Here is a 13,676-nt window from a genome sequence, read left to right on the forward strand (position 1 = left end):
ATAAGACAGAAATGAGTAAATATATTGATGCTGTAAGGGAGCCAGCAATGTAGTCAGATATGTAGTTAAGGATACATATCCTTTTGAAAATGATGATTCCTAGGGTCTTGGCTTTGAAACTCCATTAACACTAAAAGGAGCCTTAACTGACTACAGGTCAGGGGTAGGGAGAGAACAAGGTGCTAGAAAACAAAGTGTGATGGGTTTATGTTGGAAAAAGAGAGGGAAAAAGAAAAGGAAAAAGGAAAGGAAGGGAAAGGAGATACACACACACACACACACACACACACACACACACACACACACACACACATATATACATGTACACGAGCCTTTGGGACAACCTGGTCATTAGTAAAAATTAATGAAAGAAATTGATTATAATGAAGGGAATTTAAAAATCTGAGTCTACAGAAAAAAAAAACACTCATTAAGAGACGAAAGAACTTTCCAAACTACCACTCCATGGTTTTCTTATTAAATTCAAAAGGAAAACGGTATCTTTAAATATGGAGAGAATTGGCAGATGCCATCTTAACCAAAAAATCATATTAACAGCATCAATATTGGGAAAACTATCATACAGTTTTGTTATAATGTTATGTAGTTTGCTGTAATAGTCATTATAGTCTATATGACTCCTGACAAAACATCGCTAGGTGGTATTTTTGTTGAAAACATTTTTCTGAATCCGATCATGAGGTAATAAGAAAAATACAGAATGAGGAACTTTCTAATATTCTATGAACCAATTCATCTGGATTCTTCAAAAATGCCAATATCATTAAAGTAAAAAAAAACAAAAAACATTAAAGTGAAAAAAAAAAACCGTGGAGGGAGGCAATCAAATGCAATCAATGCATGACCCTTGATTGGACAATGGGTTGGAAAAAAAACTCAGCTTTTATGGACTTTTTTGGGTAAATAGGGAACTCTGACTGTTAATTATATATCAGATATTACTGAATCAATATTAAATTTCTAGATAAGATAATAAAATTGATGTGATAAAATAAAATGTTCTTTTCTTAGAAAGAACATACACTAAAGCAAAAAGTTATTTAAATAGCTTCTTTATTATAAGCCTTTTAAAAAAATAAGCTTTAGTTTTGGATTAATTTAAGATTTACAGAAAAGTTGCAAAAACCATACAGAGCTCTTGTATACCTCTAACTCATTATCCACCATAATTAACACCATAAATTACCATGGTACATTTGGCACATTTACTATTAACTAAACTTCAGATTTTATTTGGATTTCACTGCTTTTTCCCTTATTGTCCTCTTTCTGCCTGAGTAGCCAATCTAGCTTACCATTTCGCATTTATTTGTAATGTCTTTCCAGTCTCTTTTGGTCTGTGGCTATTTCCCAGTCTTTTTTTTCAGGACCTTAACAGTCTGAAGAGTACTGGTCCAGTATCCTATAGAAGGTCCCCCTTATCTTGGTTTGCCTGATGTTTTTCTCATGATTAGACTGGGGCTATATTATGGTTTTGGTAAAGACTACAATAGAGGATGTTTCAGTTTGAAAGCTGCTGGAATGTGATATACCAGAAATGGAATGGCTTTTAAAGGGAATTTATTAGGTTGTAAGTTTACAGTTTAAGGCTGTGAAAATGTCCAAACTAAGGCATCCAGGGAAAGACACCTTGATTCAAGAAGGCTGATGATGTTCAAGGTTTCTCTCTCAGCTGGGAAGGCACATGGTGGCATCTGCTAGCTTTCTCTCCTCAATTCACAGGTCTTCCCTGGGGGTGCCTCCTTTCACATCTCCAAAGATCTCTAGCTGTGTGAGCCCTGTTAGCTCTAAAGCTTTTTCTGAAACAGTTCCTTCTTAAAGGGCTCCAGTAAGCAACCCACCTTGAATGGGTAGAGACACATCTCCATGATTTGTTACTAATCAAAAGTTACTACCCACAATTGTGTGGGTCACATCTCCATGGAAACAATAATAAAGATCCCACCCAACAATACTGCATGAGGATTAGAGAATTTGGCTTTTCTGGGGTTCAGAACAGATTCACACAGAGGGAAAATGTGACATTTTCATCCCATTGTATTAAGGGGAACATGATATCCACATGACAACACTGATGATATGAACCTTTATTAAGGGTTACACTGATTCCCCAAAAAGCCATGTTTAGGGGTGTGAGGATAGTTCGGTGGTAGAATTCTTGCCTTGCATGTGGGAGACCCGGGTTTAATTCCCAGCCCATGCACTTTCCAAAACACAATCAAAAGAAGGCAGCAAAAACAAACAAACAAAAAATTCAACAAATGGTACTACAATAATGGGATACTCACATGGAAAAAGAATGTATGACCCCACCATACAGCATACAAAAAAAAAACAAAGTCATGTTCAAGTCCCAATCATTATTTGAAGACTGAGTTTTTGAAGATGTGATTAGTTAAGATGAGTCAAACTGGATTAAGATGGGCCCTAATCTAATATGACTGGTGTACTTACAAGAAGTGAGAAATTTAGAAACAGACAGAGTAAGACACTGGAGAGAAGGTTATATGAAGACGAAGAAGGTAGATATTAGAGTGATGTATCTACAAGCCATAGAATGTCAAGGATTCCCAGCAAACACCGGAAGCTAGAAAAGCAAAGGAAATTCTCCACTACAGGTTTCAGAGAGAGAGATAGCACTGGGCCTGCTGACTACGTGGATTTCAGACTTTTAGCCTCCCAGAGGTATTTAAGCCACCCAGTTTGAAGTACTTGGTTATGGAAGTTCTAGGAAAAAAATGCAACCTTCATGAAAATACAGTGTTTTCCAGGTTACCATTTTTCCTTAAGTTATATACGTCTGTTCCTTTTCCTACCAACCCCTTCAATGCAGTTATGTCATACATTTGTAGTAGTTAGATTCAATTGAATCTAACAGACTGCATGCCATGCTGGGATTCCCTGACCCTCTGCTTGATATAGGTTGTGTGTGTGTGTTTGTCTTAGTTTCCATACATTAACGTTCACTCTCTGTAAGGTACAGTTCAAAGGGTTTTGGCAAACGTACCCATGACCCCAGTATCATACAGAACAGTTCCCTCACCCTAAAAGTTTCCTTTGCACACATTTGCAGTCAATAACACCCCTTCTCACTTCATCTTTGGAAAAATACTCATTTGTTTTCTTTCCCTAGAGCTTTGCTTTTACTAGTTTTTCTAGAATGAATGGAATCATACAAAATGCAGTTTTGGTTCTGACTTCTTTCATTTGCATTTAAGTTTCATCAGGTTCTTGCATGAATCAAGAGCATGTTTTTATCACTGAAAAGTATTCCACTGTTTGGATGTATCAGTTTGTTTATCCATTCCCTTATGGAAGGGCATCCTTGTTTCAAGTTTCTAGTGATTATGAATAAAGCTGTCAAAAACACACTGGTTTTTGTGTGGACATAAATTTTAAAAACACTTGGGTAAATACCTCATAAAGCAATTGCTGGGTCTTACAGTAAGTCTATGTTTAGCTTTATAAGAAACCGGCACGGTGTCTTCCAAAGCAGTTGTACAATTTTGCATTCCCACCAGCAATGAAGGAGAGAGCCTGTTGTCTGCAAACTTGTCAGCCTTCGCTATGTCAGGTTTTTGTTTTTAATACATGGGCAATAGTATCTCATTGTGGGACAAACCTAGTTTTAAATGCTGTGATGCTCTTCTTTCAAATTCAAATGCTACATTTGGGCCAAAATACAAATCTTTAATTAAAAAAAAAACCTTTAGAAACCAAGCTCTCCAGTTGTATATTCATAAAATTTTAGACTGCAGATTTCAGATCATACGTGGTTGTTTCCCCAAAATTAAAAGAGTTGCTATTGATTCTAATTATGAAGTAGATAAACATATAAAGGAGACATTACCAAAAGATAAGTATATAACAGAGACATCATTCAGAGATGATCACCAGTTTCTTCTAATAGTGTATGCATACACATGTGCCAGGCTAGAACATGTCAAACCTTAGAGTCTAAAGCAGGAATAAGTTTGATATGTTTGGCCAACTGTAAGAAGGACAGCTGTGAAGGAAGGGATAGTAAGCACGGAGTTCTTAACCAGAGCCAGATTTCGAAAGAAAAGGGCCAGTTCATGAACATCAAATGGTTATTCCACTTTCACATGGGTCAGAATCCCCAGGAGGGCTTGTTAAAACAGACTGAAGCACCCAACCCTCAGAGTTTCTGATTCTGGAGATCTAGAGCAGGACCTGAGTGTTTCATTTCTAACAAGTTTTCAGGTGCTGCTGCTGCTGCTGCTTTGAGACTCACTACTGGGCTTTTCAAACCACGATGAGGGGTCTGATTTTTATTCCAAATAAATGGGGAAGCTTTTGGAGAATTTTAAGTACAGAATGATATGATTGAATTTGAATTTTAAGTAGATACTTTTGGGTGAGGTGTGAAAGAGTATCAGAGGGGGACACAATGATTAATGGGAAATGAAATAATAGCATACGTGAGAAATGATGGTGCCTTGAATTAGGGTACTAACTCTGGAGATGTTATGATGTGCAGCAATTCGGATAAATTCAGGGAAAAGCTCACAGAAGTTGCACATGGACTGGGTGTAGGGAAAAGAAGGGAGAAACGGGGAGGATGTCTAGGTCACCGGTTTAACAGCTGGCTTATGGAAGACTCTCTCTGAGGGTGGGAAAAAATTTCCATTTCAAAAATACTCAGTTTGAGATGTTTATTAATTTACAGTTGGAAATATCAAGTATGCAGTTGAATTTTCAAATTTGAAGCTCCAAGGAAAAATAACATCTGGAAATCATTAGCATATAAATGATATTTATAACCGAAGATCCTAATGAGGTCTTTAGTGTAGATCAGTGATTCCCACCAGGGGCAATTTGACAATGGAGGTAGTTTTGATTGTCTTGACTGCAGTGGAGGGCGGGGGAGCGGGGCATGTTCCCCTGGGGAGGCCAACTGCTCAAATGAATGTCAGTGGATGGTGGCTGACTGCAGCTCTGTGGGAAATGAAGGGCACCTGCACTGATTGTGGGCTGAGCTTTTACACATTCCAAGGGACTTGGCCAGTCAGCAACCTTTATGCCCTAGCAGGCAGCTGGAATTGGTTAAGATTCAACTTCTCCCCTCGCCGCCTGTGGTCCCTTGCCAAACAGAAACATAGCAAACACCTGGACACAAACAAGCAAGGCGAGGGAAAGGAGGGAGATAGGCGAGGATTAGGAGATGGCCAGTGAGTATGACCTTGAGTTCCCCACCAGGGAGTGTAGGTGTGGCCTCACAAAATCCCTAGAAATGTAAAAATTTCAAAAATGTAAAAGAAGCAGAAGAAAAGGATAATTTAAAGTGAACAGAAATCCTGACTTCAAGTGAAAAATTCAATGTAGACTCATGCTAGTATCCTTCAATATCCAGCGCAGCCCAAGTCTATCATTGTAAATCTGGCTCACCATAAAATTTCAAGTAATATTTTTGAAGACTCTGTTCTCTGAAAAATATCTATAAATGCGGTCGGAAGGTCTGGGTAATACAGATTCACATTACAGATGACTCGACAGTCTACTCTTTGGATGACACTACTTTATAAAAAGGCTGCTAATAACCTTCACACAGAGAGATGTAAAGATCACAAACCTATGCTAATGTTAACACTTTTACTGCTAGCAGAGGCTGAGTTTAATGGGGGTATGCTGGGAATAGAGAAATATATACTAGGTATGATGAAGTGAATATAGGAAAAACATTTCAAAGTTAAAAGGTATGTGAGGCAGAACCTCTCATAGGGAAATGGGAAAAGATTAAGAGAAATGTATTTGAGGGGTATTCTATAATTAATCTAATCACACAGAATATAAAGAGAAGAATGACTTGAAATATAAAGATGATGCTTTTAACCCATGGATAGAAATGAACTGAAGGAGAATTACCTTGCTCCAGTGAGGACCAGATGGCCACTGTCATTCCACACTCAATGACCCGTGGAGCACATGAGAAAAGTGACTGAGTCAGTGACTATGATCTTATTAGCACCACTAACCTGGCCTAGCACAGTGATTTCTATATTATGGGTAAGTGTGTTCATTAAAAGTAAGCTGTAAACTGGGTTCATGGGAATGAACTATTCGTTATGCAAATGATTTTATACAAATAGGAACAGAAAGTTCACGTGCTGCATACTGGATCCAAAGAAGATCTTCTGAGTCCAAAGATGTAAAAACTGTGCTTCCTCATTCACACAAAGCTGACCACAACTCACCCTTCCCAGTTCTTTATCTTCAAGGGCCAGGACCCCAGTGCTTTCCGTGAAGAGTTTTACTTTGACCACAGGCCGGGGATGAGTTGTGGTGAAATCTCCTTGGGTTCCCCATCTGCAATCAAGTAGGAAAGATTTCCTTTAAAACACAAGTTTTTCCTGATAGATGTGTCTCCACCAGAGGTACATGAAACAATACGAAATCTTTTGTGGCTCAATGAGATTGTTATCGTTGCTTTTGTTTGTGACAGATACACACTCAAGGAGGAAAATAACAAGCAATACCTATTATTTCCTGTAATATTCATCTGTTCAAAAAGTATGCTGGAATACAAAATATAGGTTGCTGTAAGAATTTAGGTAAATTGCAACATTTTTTCGAACAGCAGGAGAAAATTGTTGAAGGGTACATTTATGTAAGGGCTGGTTTCGCAAAACTGTTTTTGCATGCTGTACATTTTATACTATCTCTTAGGAAGTCTTGACTAGATATTTTATTTTTTATACATGGGGCAATTATTTCAGGTCTATTAGTTAAATGATTTTTTTACAACTCCTTTCAAGAAAAGAAATGTGTGTCATTAAAACAAGAATGTTTTGCAGTTAATTTCCCTATATACTCTCTTAGGAATAGAATAAATCTGTTGACATCTGGCTTTTTAAATCATTGTAACAAAATAACATGTTTTCCTGGTTTATTCTTTTAATTAATAGCATCTCATCTTTACTACACATCAATTCACTGTAGCTTATTTACAAACTTAACACACACACACCTGATATTGAAAATTCTTAAATATTTCTATGAGAAATTGCAGGCAAGGAGTCTCAGCACAGCATGAAGAAAATGCTATTGCACAAAATACCACAAGAGTAAGAAAATGAGACTTTTGACAAAATTAAGGATCAGGTTAAAAATAAGTACTCAAGTAGAAAATAGTAATTTTCTTATGTTGCTATTTAAAAAAAAATTTATCATTGTCACGTGACTGCCCAACCTTGATTTTATTTTGTAAACTTTATTCAGAAAGCTTGGGAAATGTAGAAAGCTGGAATTTAAGGATAATAAAAATTGAACATAACTGTGATTATACCTTTCTCTCCTGTCCCAGCAGTTCTGATATCATACCATATGTACAGGAAAGCAAAGAGGCTGTATCAATGATGGAAGAAACTAGGATCTAGATCGAGTCTGCTGTTTGGAAACTAAAGTCATATGACAGAGGGAAAAGAGAGATTCAATCAGAATGGAAAAGCAGCTTAGTTTCTATTTTATATTTCTATGAAGGGGTTAACAAAGAATCTTTTGCCATTTCATAAAATTAAGATGCTCTGAGATAAAGCAAAGCTAAGATAGGAATAAAAATAGACTCAGAACCCAAAATAAGGGAGTCGTGAAAAATTCTCAAATTAGAGTATGGAATCTTAAGCCTTGAACAGTCAGGCAATCTGGTTCAAAATTCTGGAGTGGATTCAAATGAGGTACCCTTCTTTATCTGGTATCATGGTAAAATTTGGAGACATATTCTTATGTTGGAAATCAAAGGTTTCTGGTAGTCCTGTGGGCATAGCCTAAGTTTCCACAGAATTTCTTGGTTAAATTAAATTCTCTTTATAAAAATTATTTTATTATTAAATTGATGACATTTTTCTCTTCTAATTTAGTAATTCCTTGGAAGCATCTTTTATACTGCTTCCTAAATTTGTTTAACATTTCCAATCTATTTCAACCTATCACTGGGGGACCTGGTGGGTCTTACTTTTTAACCATGCCTTCCTACCATTTTATGTGAAGGGAAATGTGTTGCCAATTTCACTTTGTTGACAGAATAAGACAAATAAAGATCAGTTCATATGTAAACGGCTGTGCTTACTCACAATCCCTGACCCTTGCACTTCTAGAAAACTGCTTTTTACCTTTCATTCTTCACAGACCAGCATCTTCAAAGACTATTCTGCAATCTTTATCATTATAGCAATCTCCTATTTATTCATTTTTATTGTGAATGATATAATAAATACAAAAAAGTGTCTGTGCTGGTTTGAAGCTATTACGTACCCCAGAATAGCCATGTCTTTTAATCCTCTTTCAATATTGGTGGGTGGGAGCTTTTTGATTGTTTCCATGGAGATATGACCCACCCAATTGTGGATGGTAATTTTAGACTATATGGTTTCCATGGAGTTGTGTCTCCACCCATTCAAGGCGGGGTTGCTTACTGGAGCCGTTAAAGAGGAAACATTTTGGAAAAAGCTTTAGACCCAAGAGAATTAACAGAGTCCACACAGCCCGAGACCTTTGGTGCAGAAGGAAAATGCCCCCCAGGGAAGCCTTATAAGATGAGGAGAGAAAGCTAACAGACGTCACTATGTGCCTTTCCAGCTAAGAGAGAAATCCTGAACATCATTGGCCTTCTTGAACTAAGGTATCTTTCTCTGTATGCCTTAATTTGGAAATCTTTATAGCTTTGCCTTAATTGGACATTTTCATGGCCTTAGACTTGTAAACGTGCAACTTAATAAATTCCCTTTTTTAAAAGCAGTTCAGTTTCTAGTATACTGCATCCTAGCAGCTAGCAAACTAAAACAGTGTCTAAAAAATAAGACAAATTTAAGAAAATTAATAACAAAATGAAATCCACATCCATGACACTCAGGTTAAGAGGGAGAATGTCACCAGCACATTAGAAGAGGTTCTTTGCACCCTGGTCACATTGTATGGCCCCTCTGCGCACTGCCCCCCTACCCCCCAACCCCACTGGCCCCAAGGTAGCTAGGATCCTGAATTTCATATGAATTATTTCCTTGAATTTCTTCTTAAAGTAAATATATTCCTTAAGTGTAGATGGGTTTAACAGGTAAAGGAAATGCCCTTCTCTTCCTAGTTATTATATGCACATAAATATATATAAATAAGTATGTACATAAATAAATCGGACACATATAATCAGAAACGGATGTTTTATTTTAAAGAATTTTCTCCTGTTCTTTCTCACTCACAATCCTTGATCCTTGAACTTCTAGAAAACTGCCTTTTACTTTTCATTCTTCACAGACCAGCATCTTCAAAGACTATTCTGCAATCTTTATCACTATAATAATCTCTTCAGATGATCAGTTATCATACATTACATTAACTTATTTTCTTTTTTCCAAAGTAAAACCTAATTTTCCCCTTTGTTTTTTAAACATGTAATACTAGATTTAGTAAGTTACTTACTATGTTTAACATTTTGCATCAAAGTTCATGATTTGAGACTGGCCTATCATTTTATTTTCTTACACATTTTTTGCCTGGTTTTGGTTATGCTTATCTTATTGAATGAGTTGGGAGTGCTATAATCTCAGGAAGAATTTGTTAAAATAAAAAAAGGAATTATCTATTCTTGGAACTTATCTATTAAGCTATTTGGGCCTAGCGTTTCTTTGCAAAAAGATATATGCTACTGCTTCTATTTCTTTGACAGTCATAGGACTATTTAAATTTTCTCTTTCTCCTAGAGCCAATTTTGATAAATATTAGTTTTCTAGAAATACACTTATCTTGTCTAAATTTTTTAACATTTGCACAAAGTTCTTAACATCCCCTTTCATCTGTTGAATCACTACAGCATCTGTAATCTCTCCTTTCTCATTCCAAATATTTTTGTGTGTGTATATTTAATCTTGACAGCAGTCTCTTTTATTATTCGTTTCAAACTACCATCTTCTGACTTCAATGATCCTCTCCATTGCATGTTTGTTTTCAATGTCATTAAATTCTCTTTATTTCATTCTAATTTATCTGTGTTAATTCTGCTTTTCTTCCAAAATTTTAAATTGAATGCATACCTGATTAATTTTCAGTCTTGCTTGCTTCTGTCGTAAGCTTGTTTAAAGCTATACCATTTCCATTACGTACCACTGAATGCATCCTATAAACTTACTATGTTGTATTTTTATTTTTATTCAGTTACCAATGTGTTTTCAGAATTACTCAAATTATGATTTTTTCTCCTTTTTATTAATGCCTATCTTTATTGCACTGGATTAGATAACATAACTTGTATGATACCAATCCTTTGGTATTAACTAGCTTTATAGTCTATAATACATACAAATGTGTGTCTAACTTTTCCATGACTATTTGACTAGAAAAAGTATTCTCCATTATATAATGTTCTAAATATTATCATGCAGTTTTATTCTTACTGATTTTTAGAAGTATTACTTCTACCATGATTAAGATTTCATCAGTTTCTCCTCATATTTTGACAAGTTTTTGCTTAACATATTTTGAGGTCATACTATTTGGTTTAAATGAGTTCAGGATTGATATATCTTATTGAGGAATAAATATACATTTCTTTACCTTTTACCTTAAAGTCTATATTGTCTGATATTAATAATTTCTGAGTTAGAATATGCTAATAATTTTCCCCACCATTTGTACTCTTGCATGAGACCCTTGTAAACAGTACATAATAGGAATTTAAAATCTAGTTGAAAATCTTTGTCTTCTTACTGGGGTTTAGTGTATTAACATATATGTTGATTACCAATAAATTTTTTATTTCTAACTTTCATTATATGCTTGCTATTTTTTGATCCATTTATATGTCTATTTTGTTGTTCCATTTTTCCATCTTTTTTTTCCCTTTTCTATTCAATTTTTCTCATGAAGAAGTATTCCTATTTCTCTGTATCCTCTCCAACACTTGTAATTTTCTTTTAATAGTAACCTATTCTAATGGGTGTGAAACAGTGTCTCATTGTGGTTTTGATTTGCATTTCCCTAATGGCCAGTGTGCTTCAAGTGTTTATTTGTAACTTTTTTGTAATATTTGCATAGCTTCATTGGAAAAATGTGTAAAGTCTTTTGCCCATTTTTTAATTGTGTTGTTTTTCTTTATGTTTTTGAGTTGTAGGATTCTTCATAGATTCTGGTTATTAAACTCTTATTTGCAAATATTTTCTCCCATTCTATAGACTGCCATTTTTACTTTCATGATAAAGTCCTTTGGTGCACAAAAGTTTCTAATTTTGATGAAGTTCATTCATCTATTTTTTTCCTTCTGCTGCTCATGCTTTGGTGTAAAGTACAAGAAACCACTGCCTAACACAGGTTCTGAAGTAGCTTCCCTTATATTTTCTTCTAGAATTTTCATAGTTTTGGTTCTTATATTTAGGTTTTTGACCCATTTTAAGTTAATTTTTGCATATGGTGTGAGACAAGGTCAATTTGCTTTTTTTGTATTATTAACTATAAAGTCTTTACGTTAGAGTGTATTTTCTCCTATGTACTACCCTATTATTAAACTCTTGCATTTGTATAAAAAGAATATTTCTATAATTGTACTATTAAGTATAGTCCATTGTTTATAATAGGGTTCACTGTATTGTACAGTCCTACATTTCATCTTTCATTTTTTATTCTAATAACATACACATCATGTCAAATATCCCCTTTTAACCATATTCACATATATAATTCAGTGCTGTTAATTGCACTCACAATGTTGTGGTACCATCATCATCATCACCATCATCCATTTCCAAAACTTTACAATTAACCCAAATAGAAATTTTGTACAAATTAACCATTAACTTCTCATTACTACTCCCAACTCAGCCCCTGGTAACCTATATTCTGACTTCTAACTCTATGAGATTGCTTGTTCTAATTATTTCATATCAGAGAGACCGTACAATATTTATCCATTTGTGCCTGGCTTATTTCACTCAACATTATGTCTTCAAGGCTCATGTGGCAACATGGATGAACCCTGGAATGTCATCTGCTTTTCAGAGGTTCTTTTTTTTCTTCTTATTATACAGATGTTGGTATTCCCTCCTTGGGTCTTTCATCCCCCTACTGTATTTTGTTGTTGATGTTTTTTAACTATGCATTTTCTCTGACAAAAACATTCTCTCCATGACTGCATCATATGACTCAGATCTCTTTAGTCCCTAGCTCTCTGATTGGATTAAAGTATTTAGCATATTGTCTACTGGTTGGAAGTGAACCCAAACATTTCACATATCCATGAACTCCACATGTCCAGAGTTAAAATGATCACTCACCACCAACAGCTCTATTTTCAACATTCCCCATTTCACCAGATGATGTCATCATATATACAATCATCAAAGCTGGGAATATGGAAATTAACCTAAATTCTTCTCTTATTACCTGGTGAGTAACATACATGAGACAGAGATTAGAGCAAAAGAGAATTTAAATTTGTGGAACTGGAAGTAAAATAAACTACTATTTCTTATAATTTTTATTCAATATAAAATATTTTTATCTCCAAATGTTTTAAAATGTCCCATTTAGTGATATGAAAATATTCAATACTCATCATATTCCTTGAGTGTGCACTGTTCATTACCTCTTAAAATCCCCAAACCATGATTACTTTTCAATGATCAGCCTTAGATAAACTTAGAGAACAAACACTTGGCTAGGAATGGTGATAATGAGACAGACAAGCTTAGAGCAGTCAGAGTATCTAATTATATTACAAACATAGAACATCCTTTGTTACAATTAAAAGAGGTAGTTAAAATATGTTACAGTGTGACAGTAATCTAGTTCTTGACATAGGATGGAATGCTACTGGTCCCAGGAGGCAATCCACAAGAATATATCTACATAGAATGCCTGGGACTTCAGACCCAAGAGCAGAGAATGCCAATGGCCAATTCCTGTGAAATGAGGAAGGCTTAAATAATGTATTTTCAGGCAGGGAAAGGCTGAGGCCTAAGATGCTCACAGATCTTGACTGTATGCCAGAGGAATAAGATTTCATTAATATTCTGGCAAAAAATGTACAATTTTAAAGATGTGCATACACATAAATATGGTGGCATTTAATGATCTTATAAATCGCAATATTCTAGGATGCGAACATAAAATGGTGTCTCTATAAAAAGTAAAAGTTAAATATATATAACTTTATATATATATATATATATATACACACAGTTAGAAAATGCTTAAGAGTTCAATAATGACTAAATTAAAAATCCAAGCCAAAAAAAAAAAAAGGTAAGAGTAGGAAGGAGGACGATAACAGGTCTATCCTAACAATTCATCAAGACGTTTCCTTGTTCCCTACTTAATTGGCATGTTTAAACTTTTTCAAGAATTAATATTGTCATTATCCCCCTACTCTTTTCTCAGTTATGCAATAAAAGAGCACTCTTGCTGTCAATTTGCTTTGACTCAAAAAGTACACTGCCTTTCTCTGCTTTTATGATTGTATTATTTATGAGGAGTCCAACTTCTAATGTAAATCTTCAATGAATAAAATATCTACAAAACACATTTACAAGGACAGCAGGACTTCCTAGCCATAAAAACACAAGGCAGTTCATGTGCCAGCTGAAGTCACTGACATTAGTTATGTATTTGCTGTCAAATAAAATATACTGGAAATCTGTATAGGAGACAAGAAA

General features: G+C 35.1%; 1 protein-coding gene across 15 annotated transcripts in view; it reads right to left on the minus strand.

Annotated features, from left to right (window-relative positions):
- The window catches only part of CADPS2 (calcium dependent secretion activator 2), a 617,203-nt gene that overhangs the window by 274,321 nt on the left and 329,206 nt on the right, over positions 1-13,676 (minus strand). For all 15 annotated transcript variants that reach the window (XM_077120033.1, XM_077119365.1, XM_077119348.1 and 12 more), the window contains one exon: positions 6,237-6,348. In XM_077120033.1, coding sequence (XP_076976148.1) covers positions 6,237-6,348 — 112 coding nt within the window. The remainder of the gene's footprint in view (positions 1-6,236; positions 6,349-13,676) is intronic.

This window comes from Tamandua tetradactyla, chromosome 1 (genome assembly GCF_023851605.1).
Source record: "Tamandua tetradactyla isolate mTamTet1 chromosome 1, mTamTet1.pri, whole genome shotgun sequence".
NCBI lineage: Eukaryota > Metazoa > Chordata > Mammalia > Pilosa > Myrmecophagidae > Tamandua > Tamandua tetradactyla.